This window comes from Podarcis pityusensis (genome assembly GCF_964106645.2).
Source record: "Podarcis pityusensis genome assembly, chromosome: 3".
Classification (NCBI taxonomy): domain Eukaryota; kingdom Metazoa; phylum Chordata; class Lepidosauria; order Squamata; family Lacertidae; genus Podarcis; species Podarcis pityusensis.
The window spans coordinates 75,934,138-75,961,576 of record NC_138026.1 but is presented as its reverse complement, the minus strand read 5'-3'; the positions used below and the strand labels follow the sequence as shown (position 1 = coordinate 75,961,576).

The 27,439-nt window shown below is 41.6% G+C and overlaps 1 protein-coding gene across 6 annotated transcripts in view; it reads left to right on the top strand.

Moving 5' to 3' along the window:
* Window positions 1–7,011: 7,011 nt before the first annotated feature.
* The window catches only part of SIPA1L2 (signal induced proliferation associated 1 like 2), a 76,183-nt gene continuing 55,755 nt past the window's right edge, over window positions 7,012–27,439 (top strand). For 3 of the 6 annotated variants that reach the window (XM_080998459.1, XM_080998458.1, XM_080998456.1), the window contains exons 1-2: window positions 7,013–7,243; window positions 23,320–25,011. In XM_080998459.1, the coding sequence (XP_080854585.1) occupies window positions 23,553–25,011 (1,459 nt within the window). In that variant the 5' untranslated portion in view covers window positions 7,013–7,243; window positions 23,320–23,552. Of the gene's footprint in view, window positions 7,244–7,323; window positions 7,418–23,319; window positions 25,012–27,439 lie in introns of those variants that run through there. The other 3 variants (XM_080998461.1, XM_080998460.1, XM_080998457.1) reach the window with 3 other exon arrangements.

The following is a 27,439-nucleotide window of genomic DNA, read 5'->3' as shown; positions in this document are numbered from 1 at the left end:
ATAAGTCCCCTCTAGTGGTTTCCTGCTGGTAAACCGCAGACAAGGGAGGCAGGGGTTAGTCAACTGGGGAAAATTAGATGAAACTTTGCTTCTGCAGTTAATATAAAGGCACACTTATTTGAAGGATATTGCTAGTTAAAACAAGCAGTGCTTTCCCCATTTCATGGGCTCTGGAAATGGGTTTCATGGAATGCACAGTAAAGTCTACGTCATGAGGTAAGCCACTGTGGCAAACTCTGTTTTATGTGTTCAGGTGAAGACTTCTTCACCTTTATTACATACAGATAAAATTGAGGATTTTTTAATGCAATTTAAATGCATGTGGTTTTCTGTGGATTTTTAAAGCAGCCCTCTTCCTTCCCTGTATACCATCTCTCCACTAAGTGTCTGTAGATTAAAGTTATCACCCCCCCATCCCGCAATGCTCCAAAGGTACTCAAAATTGCTGTCCTGACCCCAATCTCCTACTCCCCCCACCCCATTCATCCATCATTTCCTGGACTGTGGTTGCAGCAGGTCTGGTGGTGGTGGTGGTGGCAGAGATGAAGAATGAACTTTCTTTTCCTCACTTCATCTCCGGCACCAGGAATAGGGCTGAGGAGGGTGGGGAAAGGAAGAGGAGAAGGAAGCGGAGAAAAGAAGATGGGCAGAAGATTCCCAGCTACTGTTGACACTGTAACAGATAACACAAGCGACAGCTAGGTCAGCAGGTGGGAGCAGGGTGGAAGAACAGAACAGCCCATCCCTCCTTCCTCTGCTCCTGCGTAGTTATGAACTGGGAAGAAAACGGCATTTGGTTTGGTTGAAGGATCACCCACGGAGATTAGCGCACGAGCCAACATCAGAATCTAAATATTAACAGGAAAGGAACTAGGCGAAGGGCCTGTCAGGAGGTAACAAAAGTCCACTGGAATTATATGAAAGCCTGGAAGTGTAAGTGTGTACGTATAAGATTATTTGTCTAGGGCTGAAGCCCTGTGCTCACTTACCTGGGAGTAAGCCCCTTTTAATTTAAGGGGATTCACATCAAGTAGACAAATGTAGCATTGCACTGTTAGCTATACAAGTGAAAGCCAGGCCTACAGAGAAAGGGCAGAGAAAGGAAATTTTAGGGGGATGTGCTAGCATGTCTATAAAGGATGCAATATGCACTGTTTCAAATTAATATATCTGGCATTTCCATGGTCTTAGGCAGTGCTTTTTTCTGGGGGGACCCCTAAACATTTTGTGAATCTTTGTACTTTCGTCCATTTACTGTACTTATTTTCCCTGATTTGAACTATAAAATGGTGATTTTCTTGAGTCAAAATGAGAGTACCCCCAAATATACTTTTTTTTAGGGGGGGGAAGCACTGGTCTTAGGGAATAGTATTTCCAGGCAAGGTTGCTGAAGTATAAATCTGCAGCAAACAGACCCTGGATCTGAAACACTCCTGATCTCTTAATAATACAGGTTGCTTGCAAAAGGTCAAGAATTCCGCACAGCATTTAGCACAGCAGGGGGTCCCATCAAAATGAGCTCACATGTAATAGTAGCCAATAATGCAATAAATATTTCAGCATTACTGAAATGTGATAGGTAAGAGAGAAAAATCAATGGTTAGGAAGGGCGACCTGTAAATGTTCATATTTTTAAAAAGGACCAGAGATTTCATGTCCAGAAATAACCACAGCAGCAAGTATTAACAGAGGACACCTAGTGGTGGAGAACCATAACAGGTTATTTCTTAAGACAATGTACATTATGTAAACTGCACAATGAAATTGCCTGTAATGCAAATTCTTGTATAATGATTTTACAGAGATTGGGGCCTTGATGGTTCTGGAGAAAATATGCTAATGAAAGAATCAGAAAGTTTTAAATACATGTGAAATAAAATAATTTGTGTCCTCAATTTTGTTTCAAACTACTGTAAGCAGAGGGATTATCCGGGGAATAGCATTTTTTGCTCGTTCCCTTAATACACTTGTCAGTTATTTCTAGGAACAACAGTGACAAGCTATGAAGAAAAGGCTTCAAACACAGCCAGAATGCTTTGTAGGTGTAATGTGGGACTCTGGGTACCGGAGATAGCACGACAAGAAGAAATATAGGTGTACCTTCAATTGTTCGGCATGAACAGTCTTTAAAAGGCAGAAGTAATATAGATTCCACCTACCTGCCTTTAAGGAGAATTTACATCCATCTACCAAGCAAAAGGTAGTTTATATAGTACACCGGTAACGATTTAGTTCTTCGGTTGCTAATTCTTACATAGCCAAAAACCATCTATGCACAAGAGGTAGGTGCCAACGGATTTGGGGGAACCTCAAGGTTTGCAGAAGCAGAAAAGTACATTAGAAAGGCCCTATGGAGGAAGAAGGCCCCCTCCCAGTCTAATGAGAGTAGAGTGTGCTGAGTGGACATTGAATACTGAGTGTCTATTGAAGGGATGCTGGTAAAAAATGGGTATTTGTTTGTTTGCATAATTTATATCATGCTCTTCCTCCCAAAGAAGCCCAGGATGGCAGGGTGAGTAACAGAATGTCCTCAAAGAGGCCACGACTCACTGGCTGGCTGGAGCACTCAATGGGAGCATCCCGCACTGCAACAAGTGCAGGTCCCACTTAGAAACATAGTATTGTAGAGTTTGAAGGGACCCTGAGGTCCAGCCCCTTGCAATGCAGGAATCTCAACTAAGGCATGCATGGCAGCTTAAAACCTTCAATGGGGAGTCCACTACCTTCCAAGGGAGTCCTGATGTTTAGTTGTAATCTCCTTTCTTGTAACTTGAATCGATTGGTTCAGGTCCTGCAGGAGAAAACAAGCTTGTGGTGGCCCTTGTGATGTTTGAAGATGACTATCAAATCTTGTTTCCTTTTGTTTTAAAAGCAGGTGTTTCACCTTTATACTGCAGTTGTGCTTTCAATGCAGCTCTCAAAATATTTACTAAAACAATTCAGATACACTAAAACTATGTGTGGCCCACACAATGCAAAAACGAGCGTGAGCATTATCAATGTTGATAATGTGCTAGTCAACACCACACTATTACTTGTCTGGTTTTTTGTTTGTTTTTTTAAAAAACACTATTCATATACTGTTTAATACTGTAGTCTCTATGTGGCACTACTAAAACCAGCCATTCAGTGCCATAGCAATTTAACATTGTGCATATATGTGCAGTGTATATATTTTGACAATATATGCACCATGTACAAATTCTCCACAAACCTTTGTATCATAGATGGATATATGAGTCTACCCTGAGTTTATAAAAGAGTGCACTTTCAGATAGCACTCGCTGGGGAGTAGCTACCTAATGACTCAACAGAATGCCACCTTCATTTAATCAATTAAAATACTCGTTTATAATTACATTTGTAAAAATCAATAAATAAACACAGGATTCTTTTTTATATATGGAGAGAGAGAGAGAGAGGCAACTATCTACACTAGGTAATGTTGTATACAATTTGAAACAAAGATTGCCTAGGAAAAAATTAATGGATTTGATTAAACAGTTGAGGAATGCACTCAGGTTGTGTGTGATGTTTTACTTATTTAAAACATTTCTAGGCCACTCTTCATCAAAGCAGATGCCAGGATTGTCTTCAGTAATATAGGCAACAAATTAATTAAAACCTAATGCAACACAAAAACATGAACATGAGCAGCTGGGGTAAAAACAACAACAGCAACCCAACAGCAGATATATTAAGGTTAAAATGTAAACTTGATTGGTTGAGTATTTTAGAGCAACCTTGAGCATGTGGCATTTTCATTGTGTCTGCCTGCTCTGTTTCAATAAGGTTAGCAGTAAAACTGAAATTTACAAGACAAGGGAATTCTTGTAAATGTCAGTCTGTTGCTTGTTTCCAAGCCATGTGAAAACTAGGGTTACTGAATGGTTAATCCCCATACCTTCCTAGTGAGCAATTGAAACTTTGAGGGAAAGACTATGCACTACACGAAAATGTATGTAATGAAGGCCTGATGAGTTTTGTAATGAAAACAGCCTCAGGAGATTGTGTTTTTGAGCAGAGGAGCACTTTGCCTATGTGTAACCTTTTCCCTGCCAAGTATTTTTTTCCCCTCCCAGCTTCTCTCCCTCTGCTTCCATATGTGTATTTGTGAAAAAGGGTATTTGTGTGTGTGATTTTAAACTAAAAATCATCATGGGGAGGGGTTAAGCACTCATTCCCTCTACCATTCTTTTGCTCAAAATTGCAGCCTTTTTTTTTTTTTAAAAAAAAGACATCATAGATCACTTTACTATCTCAAAGATCTCAAAGTGGCTTACATACACAATAAGTACAAAAAACCCACTTCAGATGATTTCCACAACAAAATACATGAACAATATCCATAAACTTAAAATAAAATTAATAAAATCAGAGAGCACTACAAGGCAGGATATCTTGGGGCTGCTTTTCTATTGCAAAAACTCTGGGTATTGTAGTACCTACTTTATCTCTGAGTTCATTACTGTCATGTCACAGTTATGATTAAAAGAGTTGGCGGCAGTAGCACTTTTATTAAATTGAATGATATCTTGCCTACTATACTGCCTGGACTCTTGCAACTGCCCATCTCTAGACATGATTTCACCTAGTGGATGAATTCTGAGTCAACTTTAGGAAGATCAAGACCATGTATTCCTGTGAGGCGGGCCTCTCACTGAGAGCCAGTGTGGTGTAGTGGTTAAGAGCAGTAGACTCATAATCTGAGGAACCGGGTTTGCGTCTCCGCTCTTCCACATGCAGCTCTGGGTGAACTTGGGCTAGTCAGACTTCTCTGAAGTCTCTCAGCCTCACTCACCTCACAGAGTGTTTTTGGTGGGGGAGGAAGGGAAAGGAGAATGTTAGCCACTTTAAGACTCCTTAGGGTAGTGATAAAGTGGGATATCAAATCCAAACTCTTCTTCTCTTCTCAAATTCTTTTTATCCAAGGGGGCTGAAGAGATGAAGCCAAGAAAATAACACCTTCTAATGGGAAACACCCCAAAAGAATCAATTAAATATCTTTTCAGAGCATACTGAAGTCATAACGTCTTTCCCCTGGAGTACACCTGTTTGAATTTATGGGGCTAATATTTTTCATATATATAAAAAGATGAAAGTGCACTTCTTCTGGAAACTGCATTAAGTCTTAAAATTATTGTTTCCAAAACTTTAATGCACTATTCTAAATTTTAGAGGGAATAATAGGGCTATAGTACAACTGCACTTTACTGAAAACCCTGTGCCTGTCCTCAAGGCAAAGTGCAACAAGGGAACTGTGCTTTGGGCTGCAATCCTGCACACACTTACTTGGGAGTAAGCCCCATGAAACTCAGATTTATTTCTGAGTACAACTGCACGGTCAGAATCAATGTTGACGACTTCTTTCTTCCCAGGATGACCTTCCTGTATCTGGGTACCTGGTACATAATTCCTTCAGAATGAGCTGCACAACTCTCTGTGTCTCTGCATTCCATGCATTCCTATCAAGTATCAGTACCCAGACCTGGTCAAATCAGATTTTTCTTATGGTGGATGTTTTAATAAGAAATAATGTAAGAAGTCAGCAAAATGCTTCTCATTAGAGAGATGGGCAGGTTGCTTTACATACCCAACAACAGCAAATTTGTAAGCATAAGGTTTTCAGAACAGAAGTTACTCTGAGAGTAGCTTTTATCATCATACGTTTGAGAGATATGTAATTTATTTTGTCTTCTCAAATAAAAACTCATGGTGCAATTTTACTTCCTGCTTCTAAAGAGCTGTCCCTACATGCTGTCTGTCTCTCGTTTTTTTCATTTCCACTGTTTTACAGTGGCTACCACAGATGTGTACATTACGGTTTTAAATAGACTTTGAGGTAGTTTGTGCGTTTTGGCACTCAGCTGGGATAGCTCAGTGAACTGAACACGAGACTCTTAATCTCAGGGTTGGGCAAAAGATTCCTGTACCATAGGAGCCAACTCCTAGGAGCTGAGGGGGATTGGCCGCCCAATAAAATATTTGAGGAGGCTGCCCCTCCAAATTGAAGGGCATTGCCATATAAATGTGCACAGTGTCATGTGATCGATTTTTCGGGGCGGGGCTTACGTCCCTTCCCCCTATTTTATTCAAGTTGGCACACCTGACCCTCACGGTCCCTTACAATTCTGTGATTCTGATTTCGCTGCGAAGACACCACCTGCCCCAGAAAGAGAGCACGAAATGGCAACGCTTTACAACGATGGAGTTGTCCAGGGTCTTGAAACCGAGATGCCATTGAATGCTTCGAGGATGCTCCCCGCCCCTGCAAAGGGCTGCCCTATGCGCCCTGTAGGGGCTACGGAGTCCCCACCGGAGTTTTAGAGGCAGGCACGTTTATTAAAGTTTACCGATGGCCGCTTTTCTTTTCACCCCCCCCCCCGCTTAAACAGCGACTCGGGTCAAGGTCCGATCGCCGTCCACGCAAGAGAGGAGTTTGCGGTGCAAATCGGCGTCCTGGCCAACGTAGGTTTCATATTCGCATTTAAAAAACCCCTTTGGCCGCCCAGAGCCGCGCTATGAGGAATCCCACCGGATCCGAGACGCAGCGCGCAAGGCTGGTTACAGTCTCTCTCTCTGGCGGCGAGCTGCTTCGCTCCGGGCTTCCCGCCGGCCTCCTCCCCCAGCTTAGAGACTTTCCCCAGCGGAGCTGTCCTAAGAGGCAGAACTTTAGGAACCCGCCCCGCGCGCCGCCTGGGAAACGGGGGGGGGGGGGGAAGGAAAGGAAAGAGCGGCGGCTGCGGATCTCAGCGGGCTCTATAAGGCAAGGAAGACAATTACAGAGAGAGAGAGGGAGAGAGAGAGGGGAACAGCAGAAGGTGGGATCGCCTGCTAATACGCAGGCGGGGCGTCCTCCCCCCCCCCACAAGAGGCATCCTCCCTGTCCAATGGGGCGTCAGGGCGCCCTCCGAGGGGCGGCCTCAGCCAATGAGGAGCCAGGGAGGCGTAGCCGCGCCTCGCAGCGAAGCTGAGCTCCTTTCCTCCCCAGCCTATCCGGCGGCTGAGACGGACCGAGCCGGAGCTTGCCTCGCGCGGGCAGCTGCGCCGGCTAAAGCGGACGGGCGGCGCGCGCGGCGCTCGCTCGGGTCGCCCCCCCTCCTTCCCCTCCCCGCCGCCCTTTGAGGGAGAGACGCTCCGCCAGTCAGTCAGTCAGTCAGTCCGCCAGTTGGTTTCGAGGGGGGAGAGGAAGGTAACCGGACGGAGCTCCTTCGCCTGGGAGCAGCTGGGGTGTGGAAAGGAGGTAAGGGAGCCGCCGCCGCTGCCGCTGCCGCCGGGTCTCTCTCGCGTCGGTTCTCCTCAGAAAGTGGTGAGGGAGTCTGGAAGGGGAGCCGAGCCGGCTGGGTTCGAGACTGAGGGGCAGAAGCGGCTCCTTCAGTCCGGCTGAGGGGAAAGCGGGTCTTCCGAGGAGGGGCAGGTCGGTGCCATCCCCTCCCCCTCCGCCCCTTGGTGGAAGAGAAAGAGGGAGGAATTAATGGAGGGCTTTTGGGGATTAGTTCTCCACGGCACCAGGAACTCTCGCTCTCTCTTTGTGTGTGTGTGTGTGTGTGTGTGTGTGTGGTTTCTGGTGGGGGGTTGGGGAAGCGACACTTTCTTCATGCACTTGCTGCAGATGGTGCAAAGGTTCCTCACGTTACTTTCTTCCTCTCCCCTCCCCTCCGAGAGAGAGACAGACAGGCAGTCAAGATGGAAAGTTGGAGGAGGTTATTCTGGCCTGGGAATAGGTGAGGAGGCGAAGGCAGGAGGGAGTTGCCTTTTCCTCCCTCCCTCAGGGATCTCTGCTTAGCCACCCCCACTCCCGTGGGTGGAAAAATAGCACGGGGGGGGGAGAGGGGCTTGGGGTCGGAATTCGCCTTCCCCCCCCCCCGCCCGCCCAGCACAGAGTTCGCCTCTCTGGCGCGCAGCTTTTGTGCCTGCTGTAGCATTGCCATACATCGCTTGATTTCATCTACTGTATTTATTTATAAGTTTTGCAAAACAAATGGTTCTGCTTGGACTAGGGCATGGGTTGGCACAACGGTGGTATCTGTTGGGCTGCCGACGTCATTTCGCTGGACAGTTATCTAAAACCGGCACCTCAAGTTTAGTTTAACTTTTTAAGGAATGCTGTGTGCTAATTGCTGGGATGTTTTTATAACGCTCCCCTTCCCCCAAATGGGCATATCGGAAAGGGAGGTAATGGGGCAATCTTCTCTTCCCTTTGGTTTTGAAAAACAAATGTATGTACATCAATCGTAGGTGCTAGAATACGGTTATTGTCTGTTCCAGCTAAATGATTTTTCAGCAGTTTGATTTTTGTGTATAGCAAATGGCAAACGATGTCCTGTGTGTTTTCTCCCCTCCCCACCCCCTTGTTTTTCTTCGAGTCTGAAGCATGACCACCAATTCATTTTTTAAAAGAAAGCTTTCTCCTTTTTAATGTTTTGTCTTATGCTGCATTTAATGGAACACAAGTGCCTTTGTAGTTTTGTGGAAAACTTTTACCATTATTTTATGGATTTTGGTTTAACAACATTTGCAGGGCTTTCCACTGTTATGGGTAGCTAGCTCACTGCTTTATTTTGACAGTAGACTGCTCTGAAGCTGATAATTATCTAATGCACCTATTAACATATAAAGTGAGTTTGTAAGCTACATTTTTAATGTATGTTAGAAGATACCTTTGAATACTTGCAGCATGGTTATCCTATTTTTATAGGGTTGGTTTTTGGCAAAACATTGTTTGAAAACAGATATCTATATTTTTGTAGTAAAGATTCTTGCTAAGGAAAAGATTGCTGTGAATTCTTTTACCTTATTTTTGTGTTCCATTTTCATTCCTAAATCTTAACACTAGATGGCTTTCTTGTATCGTCCAGAAAGTACAGTACAGTTCAGAGCTGGCTTCTGACTTTGCTAGGTTATATCCTAGCACTTGCTGCTTATAAAATGCTAGTGTCCTGATCTGTTTTATAGTAAATGGAACTACAGTAGAACCAAATTTAAGCAGTTCCGTTCTTGGCAGTTTTGTTTTGACATTCTTCTTTACAGAAGTGCTATATGTACAGTTTGCAATTTCTATAATTCTGTGGTAAACGATGCTCAGAAAAAGCTTTGAACATATTTTTTCCATGAAAAGGGCTGCTTTATAATTGATGCATATATTGATAAATTGCATTGCTTTACATTCTCTTTGAAACTGGTATAACCTCTTTAACTGATTTAATATAAACAAATCAATATTTTCTCTAGTTTTGTGTTTTTGTTGTTAATTTTGGCCAAAATGATGCTACTCCAAGTCACGTTTCATTAGCTTCTGTGTAGCTAATACACTTGTATTTTGTTTGTACAAAATGTGGCCATAGAACAATTCTTTATTAGTGCACGATGTTTTTCTTCCTATGAACTAGGTGACTGTGCAAGTAGCGTAGATATGCTTCTCTCCATTCATAGGAGCACAGTATGAAATAGAGACTGCTCTGTTGTTGTGGCCTGTCTTCTACTTGGGTCATGCTCTGAAGAGTAAAAATGTCCCCCTCCCACCCCCCGGGTATCAGCACCCTTAGACTGCATATCAATACAGAGGATTGAAATGTAGAGCTGCCAAATTTGGATTTAGGAAGGCTATTGGGCTCATTATGGTTATCATTTATCTGTGCTGTTTTCTGAACTATTGTTGATGGAAAACATGAAATGCAGGACCCCAATGAAAAAACTGCTTGCTACCTAAGAAATAATTACAGATGGAATTATTCCAATAATGCAACTTTAAGGACATTAAAAACACAGTTTGGCTTCAGAATTGTTGGCTTACTCTGAGTGTTCATATAAATTAAAATGGATCCCAGCAAAATCTTAACCATTGACTTGTGTTTGCTGTAGTAGCTGTCTCTTACTGCTTTGAACTTAATGAGATAATATACGTATTCAGTTTTGAAAAAAATTGTATAGATGGTCTAAGTAGCAGTGTAGCTAGCCATTTGGGTGCCTGGTGCGGCGCACGCGCACTGCAGCTGGGTGCAAAGTGAACCGCCCATGGGGGCGGGGCGAGCCAAGGCAGGGCGCGCTGCGTGAAGCCTCTCCGCAGCCTCCCCCTCAGCTATAAGGTGGCTGAGGTGGTGGGCAGACGCAAGCCCTGCGCTGCTCAAAAAAGCAGTGCAGAGCTTGCAGGCAGTCCACCCGCCGCCTCACCCTCAGGAGAGACGCATGGCTTAGGCACACTTCATCATTCATTACTTCCAATATTATGATTCTGAATATTCACTTGGAAGGAAGTCTTGTCAATTTCAATAGAATTTCCTAATAAGCATTCTTGGGAGTTCCTCTGTAGGCCTAGTGAAGAATCTTAAATCCCAATATTTGATACTGGAAGGGGTTTGTTGTTGTTGTTGTTTAGTCGTTTAGTCGTGTCCGACTCTTCGTGACCCCATGGACCAGAGCACGCTAGGCACTCCTGTCTTCAAGAGGAAGGGGTTAGAATAAGGCATAAGTTTTCTCGGCTCTGCTATGGGGTAAGCTTTGCCACTGTGGAGGCCCCCATTGTACACTCTGACCAAGCGCAATGTTCCTGCCCCTGGCAGCCATAATAAAGCCCCCAAATGAGGTATTAAAGTTGTGAAGTGTCCAATTCAGTGTATTCAAAACTGCCCCATTTCCTGACAAGGGGCCTAATATGGGCTCCTCTGCTGTGTCAGCTTGGAGTTGGCACAGCTAAAAGCAGAGGATTATTGCCTCATGTCTTCTACTCTGGCTGTCAGGGAGCTATAGGGCTGCAGTTGTAGTGGTCAATTGACTGGTCAGTGCCATCCTAGCTCCAGTTTTAATTGCTCTGCCCTAACCCTAGGCATGCTTCTTAGGGAGAAAGTCCAACTGCTGTTAGTGGGAGTTACTTCTAAGCATCCACAGGTTTGAGTTGCATAAGTTTCAAGACTGGAGTAAATATTTATTTATTTATTTATTTGGTTGGTTGGTTGGTTGGTTGGTTTATGCAGGCTGTGACTAATGTTGTCTGTTACCCAGTAGTAGGCTTTTCTTGTAGGTTGATGCTACAAGAAGTAGATTGAAATAGTTGGCCACTTCTGCTTCTGCTTGTTGTTTCTCACATTGGAAATTCCATCATTGAATGTTAGAACTGAAATTGTCTTGATGGATGTTACTTTACATGTATGATTTGGCCTCATTATAAAATGTACTTCAGTGTCATGTCTATCCCTAGACCTGACAGAGGGTTAGAGTATAATCTACTCACTTGGTATGCTTTATAACATGACTACAATAAGTCAAATTGTTTACATTCTGTTTGTAAAAGCTACTTACATTTTCTGTGCTCTTATTCATGCACTTTAGTTAGGTTTGTGTATCCAGGTCCATGTTTCTGGATTTGTCAGGGTTGATTGGCAGGTGTCTTGTAAGTAATCAGCTCATTTGGCTTTTATAGAAGACACTCAGAATATTTGACATCATCTGTTAATTTGCAACGGAATAAATTTCTGGAATAAAAGTTGCCTACCTGTACTTTTGTAATTCATTAACATAATTTCAATCTTGCAAACTCCTATCTTTTCAGTTTTCTTTGAATTTTTATTAGTTAGAATATTTTGTCAAGCTATTTTGATGTGTGAGAAACACTTGTTTAATCAGAGTTTTGAAATGTCTGCCCCATGTACATTGATGGCACTAAATTAAATAAATGCAGCATTTACAAAAAGTTGTGGAAGAATTGATTTTAAAACTTACTGATGAAGTAAAAAGTCCCCCCAACTAATTGAGTAGATGTTTATTTGCTCCTGTGTAAATACTTCTAGTAACAGTAGAGGAAGAAGTGTTTCCAAGGTTGTGCTGGACAGGGTTGGACAAGTTTTTTTGTCTGTCCTTGGTGGATCTCCTTTTAATAAAATGCCCCCCTCCAAAAAATAAAAAATAACCAATGCAGGATAATTAATTATGCCAGTTCCAAACTGGCATTGTTGATGATTATGATCCTGAAGGTTTCAGATTGAAGACTGCCTCTACCCCACGCCTGGAATGAACCATCTCAGGGCCTACCATTGTCTACTGCCAGCAGTAGAACTATGCTCATAGAAGTATCTGCCAGTGTGCAGCAGGGGGCTGTGCAGCAGATGTGCCTATCTACAAGTGCAGCTCTTCACCAGCGCCTCCTCCAGTCAGTGAATGGGGGGGGGGGTAGGATTGTTCTTCCAAACTCTTGTAGTTATTTGACTTTCTTTAATTGGGTGAGAATTATAATCATAGAGGTGGAAGGGACCCAAGGGTCATCTTGTCCAACCCCCTGCAATGCAGGAATCTCAGCTAAAGCATCCATGACATATGGCCATCCAACCTCTGCTTTAAAACTTCCAATGAAGGAAAGTCCACCACCTCTTATGGGGTTCCACTGTTGAAAAGCTGTTACTGTCAGAAACTTTTTCCAAATGTTTAGTCAGAATCTTCTTTCATGTAACTTGAAGCCATTGGTTCGAGTCCTACCCTCCAGAACAGGAGAAAACAAGCATGTTCCCTCTTACATGTGACAGCTCTTAAGATATTTGAAGATGGCTATCATATCTCCTCTTAGTCTCCTCTTTTCCAGGCTAAACATATCCAGCTCCTTCAAGCACTCCTTGTAAGGCTTCATTTCCAGACCCTTGATCATCTTGGTTGCCCTCCTCTACACACATTCCAGCTTCTCAACATCCTTCTTAAATTGTGGTGCCCAGAATTGGACACAGTATTCCAAGTGTGGCTTGACCAAGGCATAATTGCTTCCTTGCAATGACAAACCTAGACAGCATCCTAAAAAGTAGAGACATCACCTTGCCAACAAAGGTCCGTATAGTAAAAGCTATGGTTTTCCCAGTAGTGATGTATGGAAGTGAGAGCTGGACCATAAAGAAGGCTGATCGCCGAAGAATTGATGCTTTTGAATTATGGTGCTGGAGGAGACTCTTGAGAGTCCCATGGACTGCAAGAAGATCAAACCTATCCATTCTTAAGGAAATCAGCCCTGAGTGCTCACTGGAAGGACAGATCGTGAAGTTGAGGCTCCAATACTTTGGTCACCTCATGGGAAGAGAAGACTCCCTGGAAAAGACCCTGATGCTGGGAAAGATGGAGGGCACAAGGAGAAGGGGACGACAGAGGATGAGATGGTTGGATGGTATTCTCGAAGCTACCAGCATGAGTCTGTCCATACTGCGGGAGGCAGTGGAGGACAGAAGTGCCTGGCGTGCTCTGGTCCATGGGGTCATGAAGAGTCGGATACGACTAAACAACAGCAACAATTGCTTCCTTTGATCTGGACACTGTACTTCTGTTGATGCAGCCTAGTATAGTGTTAGTTTTTTTGCTGCTGCATCACACTGTTGACTCAAGTTAAGCTTGTGCATCTGGTTCTTCCTGCCTAAGTGTAGGACCTTACATTTGTCCCTATTGAAATTTATTTTGTTAGCTTGTGTCCAGTTCTCCAATCTGTTATGGTCATTTTGAATTCTGATTCTGTCTTCTGCAGCATTAGTTACCCCTCGCAGTTTGGTGTCATCTGCAAATTTGATGAGCATCCCCTCAATTCCTTCATCCAAGTCATTTATAAAGACGTTAAACAATAATGGGCCCAGGACAGAACAGTGTGGCACCCCACTTGTCACTTTTTCCCCAGTTGACAAGGAACCATTAATGAGTACTCTTTGGGTTGAGTCAGCCAGCTACAAATCCACCTCGTTCAACCCACATTTTACCAGTTTCCTCACAAGAATATCATAACATGTACTTCACTGTCTACACAGTGTGAACCACTCTGTATAGTCACACACTCCTGCATAAGTATTCTGTAGTAAGAACTGTAGTAAGAAGAAAAAGAACCCCTACAACTGACAGCTGTTCAACATGAATAAAACATGTATAATAAATAAATAGTCATGTTAGGTGACTTTGAACATTTATTAACATGAGAAGTGTTCTATAGTATCTCCAGCTGGTCATTGTAGCAGCAAAGTTGGGAGCAGTTTACGGAGAGAAGTGTTGGTCTGGCAATGTGGGCATACCTTCTGCTGCATAGGATCATAGTACAGTATTTAGTGCTTCTTTTGTGCCTTTTTAGCTTTTCAAATACCAGTGTGGCAAAGCATCCAGAAAATGGAGAGCTGGAGAATGAAGTTATGGTATAGGGAAGAAAAATACAGATACAATAAGAATGTTCTGATTAGAATTGAATACCCACATACATAATTGTATTTAAATATCAGTGACCCATAAGCAGTATGTCTTCCTTTATTTATTAGAGATGCAGAATAGAGTACTGGGCTCAATTTGTGTTGAAATTAGAAGAAACTTCATTGAAATAGCTTGTATGTTTAGGATTTATCCCTTTATATTTGTTGCAAAACAGCATGGCATGTGGAAAGTCCTAGCAAGATGAGGACTGAATAGAACAGATATCTGTGGAGTATTACAGAAGGTTCTAGGAACATTTTAAGATGTAGATATCAAATGAACACAGCATAGGGAGGTCAATTTATTCCATTTAGAGAGGCTGAAGCAGGGTTGCAGTCAAGCAGTGAACTGCCTGGAAGGTAGGTGGGCAAGAAATTTGGAAGACTCAGAGGGGAAAAAGCAGGGAAGTGAGAAAGTATTTGCAAGCTGACAAGCAGAGGCAACTAGAGGTAGACTACAGCCAAATGGAAATAAGACCAACATCTGGCTGTTGATCAGGCCTGATCTGGAAGTATTTAAGGCAGGTCAGAGAAACAATGGATTGTCTGGGTAGTGAAGCATTCAGAGAGAATGCTCTTGTCAGCCTTAGCACAAGGGGCACAATTGATCTAATCAGTAAGCTTCCAGCTTGAGACTTACAGTACTGAAAATAAGGCACCTCTCCAGATATATGTGGCTTGATAAAGAGCAGTGGGTTTAGGTCGTTGTAATAGTGTCAGCATCTACATGGTTGGAATGTGTAAAGGACAGGGGTCTACCATTTTTGGTTGGCGTTGCTCACCAAGCCAAATAAGTCTAGCTACTAGACACACACCACCCAATCAAGCCTCCAGCCCTCTTCTCTCTGGACAATAATCCAACAGGTATTTTTCAAAGAAAAGACCAGTAGGAAGTGTACCAGGTTTGGCACTGCTGGTTTGAAAACACTCTGAGTGCCTTCAGAAAATAGCATCCAGCCCTCCCCAGTGCATTCCATTCCTGTTCCAAAGCAGGAAGAACCAGTGTGGGGGTTGTTGGTTTGGCCCTGTGTGGCCAAGGCTCATCAGACATTTTGGCAATGCAGCTGCTAATTTCCATCATTCCTTACAATTTTGGAGGTGGCAGACATAACCACACACTTGTCTGGATGACCTCCACTCACCACTAAAGCTTCAAAGTTGGGAAGAAAGCTTTGTTGGGAAGTTGAGGAGTGAAAATAAAAGGATAGGAGAGAAACCTAGAGGTAGAATTTAATTTCATTGATAAGTAAGATGAAAATTAAACCAAGTTCCTAGACAGAGTTAAAGTAAGCTGTTGAGTCATCACTTGCTCTTTCAACTTCCTAATGAGGCTGATTTTATCACCAGATGATGGACCCTGCCATTAATGTATTGCATCTTGGTTTAGACAATTTATTCAAACATCTTTCACTAACATGGAAATAAACTCTGTCCTACTGAAATCTCAATTGTGGCTTACATGCAAATACAGTACATGGTTTCATTTTTCTACTGTAACCTCTAAGCAACATTCCAGCAAGAAGATTATTCTTGCTGAGCCATTTGAGGTAAGCTAACACATTTGCTGTTTGACCAGCAGTACAATTGTCCTCCATGGGCTTCGTATACCAGCTGTACCACTACAAATGATTGTGTTGAGTGGTGCTTTGTTTAAAAGAGGGAAAACAAATGTGATGTTAATATACAATTTCCAGAGTTGGCCACATATGGGGGTTGGAGAGGGGACTGGCAAGGAAGTGCATGGATGGATAAGATGTAGACAGCATTGTGGTGAGACAAGAATTTTAAGAGGTGGGAATAAAGTAGAATCAGGGGTTTTCATAGATGGAATAGCATGCAAAACAAAGTATTTACAGATTTTGTTTAAAATATTTTTCAGAATATGTATTGTAAAAGTTCAACGTAGATAGGAGTGAAGTTGTGAAAACCCTAAAGAATAGTATTTGTTAAAAGTGTAATAAATAATCCCCTTTAAAAGGTCTTATAACACATAGTAACCTATAGTAAGGTCTACCATTTGTTAACACATTATTTCTTATTGCTACTGAGGACACCGTTTAGTGGAAATGTCTCTGGCACAAATGCCATTGCAACTATATGAATGGTTGCATGCTACATCCAGGGTTGCTTGCATAAATGTTCCCAGTGAATTGCTCATATATATAAGCCCAGTGTAGTCAGAATTGTAACCTGTATTGTGGAACCTTGAAATTAGTTCATTAATGTATAAGAAATTTATAAGCTTCGTTAAAATGATCATGATAGATATTTGCCTTAAATAGATTTATTTAGTATGGCCTTCAAAAAAACTTCAGTGAGAAGATGATGTGTTCTATATATGTTTCACATGGTGTGATTTAATCACTTGCTTCCATCTTAAAAGCAACAATTATAGTTGTAAATAGCTTTTTCTAAAGCATAGCATAAATACTATAGGAGTTAATGACATTTCAAAATAACAGCTGCTTTTAAAAATAACATTAAGTACTGGTGTGTGTGCATTTTTAGCATTCACTTGATTTTGGTAGGTAGTGTAGTTGAACAGCTGCAGATTGCGTATTTTCATCACAAGCTGTGGCAGTTGGAAAGTTATTCTACTTCTGCCTATCCAACAAAGGTAGTTTGATGCTTGAGCAGCTAGATCAAGGTCACTTAGTTTCAACTACACACAGTACAGATCCCCCCCCCTTCTGTCTATAACAATATAGTAAGTCACTGAAAGGAAAGGCATCTACAGGATTATTTTGTATGTTCTCACAAACTTTCAATTTATTCTTTTATGTAATTGTGCTTAGTAATAATTCTCTACATAGACACTCACATATTCAGACTATGATTAATACAAATGAGCTGTCAATGGTGCAGTGCTTGTTTGTAATACACAAGAGATCTGAAGCAAAATGTTGTAGCTTTGCGAGTTCTGTTCACTGTTACTATCACTCATCCATGCTCCAATGCATGATAACACAACTCAATTCATGTCTCCTCTGGTTTTCTACCCTTCCCTTCAACTATCAGTCAGTATTTATTGGCCATTGAGTAAGCGTAGTTCTCATTGGATTATTTTGTGTTTCCCTCTTGGTTTTTATCTCCTAAGCATTTTTGTACTTCTGAGCAACTTGGGCTCTCCCAAGCCCACTAATATATCAATGTTATGTGTGGATTATGCTGTTTTTGGCTATTAGTGCTCACAGCCTGGACTTCAAAAACATAGGGAATGGTAGAATGATTATTTACTGAGATGTGCTTACTGTGTTGAATCTTAGTAGCCTGCTTGAGATCTTGACCAGCTTCTTTCTAGAAGCTTTACCATAAATCCTTAACTAATGGCTTTCACAATGCTACTTGATTCAATAATGACCATCTATGTTCTAGAAGATTTCGAGGCAAGATTTTGGCCCAAATCTTGCAGTTACCACGACTAAATATTCAACTGTTGTAACTCTTTTTCAGGTCAATTGCAACAGTCAGTGTACTTGATTCATATATTTATCATTCCTTATATTTCTGATTAAAGTTGTCTTGTGATTGTGGCACTGCCCAAGCATGTTAGGGGACGGGGGGGGGGGCCTCAGCTGATGAAGCATTTCAGCCTCAGTGATGACAAGTCAAGACAAGTGAGATAGGCAACTATGTAAGGACAGATGACATCCACCCAAGAGTTCTTAAAGAACTCAAATATGAACTTGTTTATGAGCTATACTTTTGTTAGAAGATATCCAACTGTGTTGCTCAGCTGATAGTAAAACATCTATCAGAAGAATGGGGAGAAAAACAATTTTCAGTGAACCCCACTCCTCCCTGCAGCTCCCAAGTTCCTCCAAAATTGCTCTGGAGGGGTCAGCTTGAGCAAATTTAAGGGGAATGTGGAGGGGAATTGTGAAAAAAACAATTCTCTCCATTCTTCTGACAGAAGCCTTGCTGTCAGCTGATCAACACTATTGGATATAACCCAGTGTAATTTGTCTGTAAGATCAGCCTCTATACTTGAGGACTGGAAAGAGGCCAATGCAACTTTAAAAGAGGGAGGCAGGATCCAGGAGTGATCTGAGAAATGGCAATCTGGTTAGTTTAACATCTATTCCTGGAAATTACTGAGCAAGTCTTGAGGAACAAGTTTTGCTGATGAAGAATCAGTGTGATTTGTGTAAGGATTAGTCTTATGGTTAAAATAAAAAGGGATTTTGAGGAATCCAAAATGAAATCTCCAAACTGAGTAATGGGCATTAGATGTGATTAAATGTAAGAAAATGTAAAGTGATGCACACTGGAACAAAAAGCCTAACTTCACAGATATGTGACTTTGCAGTGGTTTGAGCAGTAAAGTGATCTTGGAGTTGTAGTGGATAACTCAATGAAGATGTCAACTTAACTATAGAAATGTGAATTTCATGTTAGTGATAATTAGGAAAAGGATTGAAAAGAAAACAATTAGTATCATAATGCCATTATACAAATCTGTCATGAAATCACACTTGGAATACTGTGTTCAGTTCTGGTCTTCATACCTCAAAAAAAGACGTAGAGTTGGAGAAGGTTCAGATTAAGGCAGCCAAAATGATCAAGGGATTGGAACAACTCTCCTATGAGGAAAGATTACAACATTTGGACATGACAGAGTTGTAGGAAAAAGTGGATGGACAGAAGTTGCCATCCCCTCACAATACTAGAGTGGGGGCCATCCAATGAAGCTGCATGTTGGAAGATTTATGACAGATGAAAAAAAGTACTTAATTCAGTTAAACTGGAAATTGTTCCCACAAGATGTAGTGATTTCCACTAAACTACTCACCTTTAAAAGAAAAGTTCATGGAGAATAAGGCTATTAGTTGCCTCCTCCAGTATTGGAGGCAATATGGCCCTGAATGTCAGTTGCTGGAAAGCACAAGTGGGGGGAGTGTGATGTTGTATTCATGTCCTGCCTAGGGGAGAATAGTGAATCAAGGCCATCACAAACAGAGAACAGATGGACCACAGGCAGAAGAAAGAAGTTCATATAGAACAGATAACAGCTGCACACTACAGGTCAGGTTATACATATTGTGAAATTAAGGAACTGAAATACATTGTAGAAAGGACTAGGTAAGAGAGGTGAGAGAGGACAAGCCAAGTATTTGAGTGAATCCATGTTAAAGAATTCTTAAACATGAGCCACTATGGCAGAACTCCTCATGTGTATGCTTTACGGTGTTCCCGTCACTGTTAAATGCAGCTTGCCACAGTGTCCATGGTTCTCAGGTGTCCAGCAGACCTTTCTGCATACCCAGTTCCTGCTCTGAACTCAGCCTTGGTATGCATCTATTGACTTTATTCAGTTCCTGAGCTGTTGGCTGACTGACCATTTAAAGATGCTTTGGATTATAAGGGACATGACAAAGTTAAGAATCCTTGTAAATCCTTACAGTTGTTTGTCCTCACTATGGTAAGAATAGTTTGAGGGCTAATGGGAAGCAAGGAAATGCTCGATTTAGATGTGTTATCAGCACTAGATGTGACTCGGGCCGCCACATTAAATTGGAGTGAGAGCATGAAAGGCTGCTTTTTATATTAAAAATGAGTGCAAATAGGGAAGGGTACCTTGTCTTTCCTCCCGCCCTCCGCCACCATACTTTGTTTCTTCAGGCATTTGTCGGCCTGGCCTAGAAGGTCTTCTTGAAGCAATGGAAAGTGGAGAGGTAAAGTGAGGGAGGCTTAGGTTCCCTCATCTGCATAATACAAATAATAAATTATTATTATTATACTGCAGTATATTTTGTATTATTTTGTCCCTCTTGCAAATGAAATAAGTGAAGTTTTTAATGGGTAGGTTAAATATCGCCCCCCCACCCCAGTGCAGCATTCTGTGTCCTCAAATACATTGCCATTAATCAGCATGCTTCTTCTGAAACAAGACATCAAACGTAGCAGTACCTGCTACTGTAATACCTGCTTCATGTACACATCAGTATGATAGGAAATGAAACACTTTCTGCTCTTGCTGCCAGTTGTGTTTCCTGTATGTAAACAAAAGCAATCAGTTAGCAGAATGGGAAATTGTTTATTTGCAGGATGCTTGCTGTATGAACGGAAGGAAATGTTCTTTTACAGAGATCAGCTCATTGTGTTGAGGCTACATTGCTGGCAAAATTGATTTTAGAATAGTTTGGGGAAATTAGCTGCAAAATAGGTGCATCTATTTTGAGTCCTAAAAACTTCTTAACTCTTTACATTAGTGGTTGAAGTTGAAGCTTATAGATCGCATAACCATCCCTATTCATAGTTTATGAACAGGGGATTTACACAGTTAAATGAATGTAATTTTAAACAGGAAGTTTGCTGTTTGTGCACTGCCTTTTTTAAATTTTGAAGCAAAGATGTACAGCAATTTTGAATACAATCTGAACAAATTAGCTAGGAAATATGTAGCCTGATAGTCTGTAGTTTAAAATTTTGGAGGATGCGTGATAACAGGACTCCAGTAAATCTCTGCACCCACCCTGCCTTGAAGTGAAATAAAGGTTGTTTCCCCACTAGAACACTTTACTGCAACTGAGACCTTGCTTTTCATTGGCTGAAGGCTTCACACAGGACTTAATAGTCCACCATTACCTTTCCACGTAGCTATTTGCTTAGAATTAAGTCTATTCAAGGCAGGGTACTACAATATAAACATAAAATTGCAATAATGTAACATGATGTTTCAAACATTAAATTGCAGAAACAAACAAGCAAGAATACAGTAAAATATAATTCAGCAGTACAGAATAGTTTCCAAAGCCACAGCAATAAAAAGTATATACAATAAAATAACATGTGTTAAAAACCACATGAAACAGGTGTTTGTCTTTTTGAACACAGCACATCCCTTGAGAGGGAGATCCATAAAGTGGAGACCACTGTACTTTGAAGTCTCTGTCTGTGAATCCCACCAATTTGACAGATCTTAAAAGTGAACCAGTGAGCAGTCCCTATATTCAGCAAAGGTCTCTCAACACTAAGGATCCTTCCTTGCAAGTTTTGCCCCTTTATTGTTTTGTCATGAGCATGATAGTTCTTTTTAGAAAGCTGCTTCTTAACAGATCTATAGCCCCACCTGCACTATACATTTAAAACAGTATCGTGCCACTTTAAACAGTTATGGCATCCCCCAAAGAATCCTGGGAAAAGTCATTTGTTAAGGGTGCTGAGAGTTGTTAGGAGACCTCTGTTTCCATAAGCAACTGCAATTCTTTGAATCACTCTTCCCAGGGAACTCTAGGAATTGCTAGGTGTTATAATGGCTCATAATTTTGTATGTTTACAGATCTAGATTTGTCTTGTCAGGTTGGCAGGGAAGGATTTCTCTTATTTTGTGCATTCTTAGAAATGGATTCTCATTCGTGGATTTAATTTTAAAATGTATTCTCCCTTGCTGTTCCTTTATCAGCAGACATTTATTTAGAATTTCTGAAGTTCTAGTGGGCTAGTTTAGATGTGTTTCCAAACATTTGATTCTGTGAAGCAGATAAGTTGATGTCATGGTCTACTACTCTACCCCTTCATCTTTTGTGTTCTAATTATTAGATTGTACTCCAGTAGTTTTGTCTGGGGAGGGTGTTGTAGTACAGGTTATTCAGCAACTGTGTGCTTCCCAGTTAAGTCTTAGGTGCAATCATTTTATTTTACTTTATATTTAGCTGGATATTCTTGGGTCTGTAGTATGTACTGATATAATTTTATATGTAGTGAATGTATGTTACACAGTATCAATTCATTATGTAATATTCATTGTACTTTTATTCTCTGTCTGTAAAATAATTTTAATCACTAAGATAATTTAATGTAATAGTGTTTCCGAAAGAAGAAGAAACCTTTTTGTTACATAATATAAACGGAAACCCATTAAGTTGAAGACTATAATTTTAATTTGCTTCTACCTGTATACTCCCAAATCTTTCTATTCCAGATAGCCATTAAAAGAGCTATGTAACTAAAAAAAATAGTGAGCATGCCACACATAATGCTAAGCCAAAACATGATTTATCACAAACAACTAAATGTGCATATTTCCAGGCCAAAGGTTGCAGCTGTATTGCTCCTGCCTTAGTTCTGCTGCCACCATGTCACCTGGGTCTAAGCCATGGTTTGCCTTAGCAATTGTGTCTGAAGGCCATTTGGTATTCTTTCAAGGTGAACAAGGTTTTGAATCTAGTAGCTTCCTCTGCTACTGACGCCAGAAGACTATGTACATTACAAAACTTCTTAGCTGCAGGTAGTTGTATATGTATACTTTTGTAGTACATAATGCTTCTGAAATGTTGGAGAAGACTAGCAATAAGTCTTTTTTAGACATTTTCATAGGAAATGGACTGGGATTTAAAAATCAAAAGTTTGTATTCTCCTTTCCTGAATCATATATGGTGCAACTGTCCCATTTTATGTGAGACATCCTGGATTGACGCCTTCTGATCCCAATCCTGGATGTCCCATTCTGGCTTCTGTGCTCTGGCCCTGCCAGAACATGGGACCAAAAGATGGATGTTTTTTCATCTCTCCCTGTGGTGTGACTCAGTTGGCTCACACCAGAGCGTAGGACCAAAAAACAGAAGCAAAGCCTACCTTGCCCCTGTGCATCACCACTCTTTTTTCTCCTTCCGTTGTGGGACTTCTGGAAACTGGCTTCAGGAAGCACATCTGCGGAGGAGCTGGAGGCCGCAGTGACTTCTCCCAAGGTTTGGTTTAGTGTGATGTGCAAACCTGGTTTGTGTGAAATATAAGTGATTGGATATTTCTTTAAAGTTTGTTCTGTTGTATCCCACCCTTATGCTACTACTAAAAGATTATTGTGGGGCTCTCTAAAATGTGCATTTTGAACTACAAATAGCTGAATATACAAAGTTGCCTCAGGGCTACTAAACTCATGAGATGGCAGCTTGTCACAGCTAGAAGGGCCAATATTGCGGTACCCTGATATGGAAGATAATTGTTTATACCTTTTTATAATTTTGAATGTGTCATATTGGGACATAAATCAGTCCAAATGGATTTCTTCTTTGTTTAAATTGATTTCTTATGTATAGGAGATGGTTCTGATTCTGGTGGTGTTTTAGAGTAAGGCTCTGCATTTTGAATAGATGATGTGTTAATTGATTTCTTCTTCCCTTTTGGTTGACAGGTATGTGGAGTAAAAGTGAATTGCTATCAACTTGATCTTGATCCGAAGTTATAAAATGCAGACCCAGAAATGAGTCCTACTGAACTACCTTCTGGAATGACAACCTGAAAGATCTTTTGATACGCACAGACACTGTAACTCTTTCTTACCTCACTTCATAAATAATGGAAATGGCAGGCCAACAGCACTGCTCTTGAATATAAGGCTTTGCATTCCCTTCCCATTGCTTGGATATGAGTGATCACACATCACAGGAAGAAAAACACAAATCCAGCAGAACTTCCTTAAAGTTTAAGGAATCAGCAAGAATTATGCAGTCTGATGACTATTTTGCAAGAAAATTTAAGGCTCTAAATGGTAATATGGGCCCTCCTTCTTCTTTAAGCGCAACCAACAAAGGTGAAAGCAGCAACCCTTCCAATGGTACCCCAGCTATGCCTAAGATGGGTGTCCGAGCCAGAGTATCTGAATGGCCTCCTAAGAAAGATTGTACCAAGGAATTAAGCAAAGCTACATGGGAAAGTAGACCTCAAGTTAGTTATGACGGTGCTGGGTCAGCAAATGGTGACCAGAATGAGGGGCAGCAAAAAGAACCCCTTGATATAGAATTTGCAGAGGCAAAGTATGCATTAGGAGACATTTTTCTCCATTCACCACACAGAGGGCTTCACCCTATAAGACAAAGAAGCAACAGTGATGTTACAATCAGTGACATTGACACAGAGGATGTACTAGACCAGAATGCTGTTAATCCAAATACAGGAGCATCTCTCCATAGGGAATATGGAAGCACTTCATCAATTGACAGACAGGGTTTATCTGGTGAGAATTTTTTTGCAATGCTTCGAGGCTACAGGGTGGAAAACTTTGAGCATAAAACACACATGCCATTTGGATTTCCTGAATTTTTTCACTGCGATCCGACAATTTCTCCAAGCCTGCATGCTGCAGCACAGATTTCCAGAGGAGAATTTGTAAGAATTTCTGGACTTGACTACATGGATAGTGCCCTGCTAATTGGCAGAGACCGGGACAAATCTTTCAAATGGAGATTGAAGTCAGAATCTGTAGAAACGTCACTCTTTAGAAAATTGCGGACTGCTAAAAGTGAACATGAAACTCTTAAATTCTCATCTGAACTAGAAGAAAGTAGACTTGATAAAAATGTTCATGCTTGGAATTGTCAGAAGTGTTTTGCACATTATGATGTCCAGAGCATTCTGTTTAACATTAATGAAGCAATGGTTACCAGAATTAATGTGGGGAAAAGAAAAAATATAACCACTGGGGCATCTGCTGCATCACAAACTTCAACAGTAGCCGGACAGCTTGGAAGCTGTGAATCTCCTATGGGGAGTAAAGAGGATCTCAATTCAAAAGAGAACTTAGATGCTGATGAAGGTGATGGGAAAAGTAATGACCTAGTACTGAACTGTCCTTATTTCAGGAATGAAACTGGTGGGGAAGGTGATAGGCGGATTGCGCTCTCTAGGGCAAACTCAGCTTCTTTTTGTGCAGGAGATAGTTGTTCTTTTGAGTCTTCGCTAAGTTCACATTGCACGAATGCCGGTGTTTCGGTGCTGGAAGTACCCAGGGAGAATCAACCAATCCACAGGGAGAAAGTGAAACGTTATATCATCGAGCACATTGATCTTGGTGCATATTACTATAGAAAGTTTTTCTATGGAAAAGGTAAGCAATTTTTTCTGAAATCTCTTACTCCCAAAGGTTTCAAAACATTGGCTGAACTTGTGGGTAGTGTTGTGAGATGTGAAAATATCTGATGTAAAATGAAGCTCTCCTTTTTTAATATGTGTCTTAGAGGGCATCATTGTGGCCCTCCTTAAAGTATTGAAAGCCCCAACCTACTTATTTAATATTAATGATTTACTATTGGGGTTGTGTTTCTCTGACTTTGGTGTCATGTTCTTACATATGCAGTGGCGTAGCGTGGGGGGTGCCAGGGGGGCCGGCCGCATCGGCCGCAACATGGGCGGGGGGCGCGCTCGCACTAGCAGCTCTCTGCCCCTACTAAAATCCATGGGTTAGGGAGCCCGCGCTCGCTCGGCTTGGCGAGGAGGTCGCGGAAGGGGGAGAGTGAAGCCTTCTGCCGCGGGCAAAAAAAGGAGAGGAAGCCGGGTGGGCGGGCGGGCGGGCTGGCTGGCGGGGGTCTGGCTGCGCCTGCTGCTGCCGGTGCAGGGCAAGGCAAGCAGAGCGAGGAGGAGAGAGAGGGGAAGGGGGGGGGGAAGCAGCTAGGAAACGCTGCGGTGTGGAGGAGGAATCAATTAAGGAGAGAAAGCGAAAAGCCTTGGAGAAAGGGAAAAAAGGAAAGAAAAGAGGCAGCTCCAGGAGAGTGCGGGGGAAAGAGAAGCCTCGCTGCTGCTGCTGCTTGGGAGAGTAAATTACTGTACTTGCCTTGCCCCGGGTTAGGGGGCGCAAATTATTTGCCTTGCCCCGGGTTAGGGGGCGCAAATTACTTGCCTTGCCCCGGGTGCTGATAACCCACGCTACGCCGCTGTACATATGCTTTGACATCTTTAATGAAAACCATAATCTGGTCTCCTATTCTGAACGACAAGATTAAAGGAGTTAGGAGTGTGAGAGTATCACACTGTCAGTGGTTGCAGCAAGTACAAAAAACAAGTACAAAAAACTGTCTTCCATCAAAATGCCATAAGTGATATGCTCTTATTCTCTAACTAGTATTTTATACAAATAAACCAGCTAATTTCATAAGCGCCTAATACATGTGAGGGTGATGTGATGAGTTTTAAACTCCATACTTAGTGCAAACAAGGGTTTAATATTGCTACAGATATGTTTAAAAATACTCAAAATGCCGCATTTGAACTTTAAAAGTGCATAAAGTGTGATTAACCCATGGTCTGAATCTTGCCCGCCAAGGCACAGGAAGTAGTTCCAGCACCTCCAACTTTATCTCTCAATCTGATCAGGAGATAGAGCTCTATCTACTCTTTAAAGAACTAACTTCTCTAAAGATCTTTTCTAAAGGGCAGGGAGAGAGATTTTATCTTCAGTCTTGGTGCTAAGCAGCAGAACACTCAAGATCAGAGAAAGAGTCTGGTACCTGCTCTTTAAGAATAAATGGCAGCATTTCCACCTACCCCAGCATTTGAGTGGAGAGGGTTAAAATGTGTGCCCGTGCATATCTGTCCCTGTGCATTTGGTGTGTGAACATGTTTGTGGGCTGTGTGCCCACATATCTAAGGAATGTGTGTGCGGGGGCAGGGAAGGTCTGAGTGTTCTGTATGTGTAGTGTTTTTCTAGGAATGTGTGTGCACATTGACATGCATTGGCCATGTCAACCACTGGCATGTGGCCCTTGGAGGAATTGCTTTTGGGTAAAAAAAGCATTAAACCATATTTGTTATAAAGCGTTAAATGCATTTGACCATCTTCCATCTAGTTTTGGTACTATGAGTGTATTCCCCTGAGTGTATTCTTGTTTTTAAGAGTCATTCAGTAGTATGTTGTGCATGTGCATACACATGCTGTTTCTTTGTTTCTGAGGATATTTATAAAAATATTCAAACTATTTTCTCAAAGTTTAGGGGCCATTCTTACCAGTTTCCTATTTACGAAAGCTACAATGCAGAATTGTAATTGTCTAAAATATGTGCTAGGGGGCTGCTGCTTTGAGAATTGGACAAAATCTGGGTTTTAAAACAAAGTGTGATAAAATTTAGGTATATAATAAATACCTGCCTCTACTTAGCTTTAAGTGGAAGCAGATATTTTTATTTATTATTAAATGTTTGTATGGTATGTATGGACTATGAAATAACTTTTAATGTTGATTCTTATTCAAGGTATGTGGTGTTAGGTGAAATACATTAAGAACATACTCCTTCTTCCTATGTGATGGACAACAGCATGTAGACAGAAACCCCATGGGAGATTGAAATCTTCCGGGGTGCTCTGGAGAGAGGCTTATACAATGCTATAAGCCTCTCACAGAAAACTGAAGCTCTCTTGAACCTTGAAGGCCCAAGCCAGCCCATTGGAGACAGTCTCAGCATGGATGTTGAAGTCTTCCAACACTGCTGTAAAAGGGTTCTCCAACACCACACACCATCAGCTCAGAAAGGGAGGTAGTACA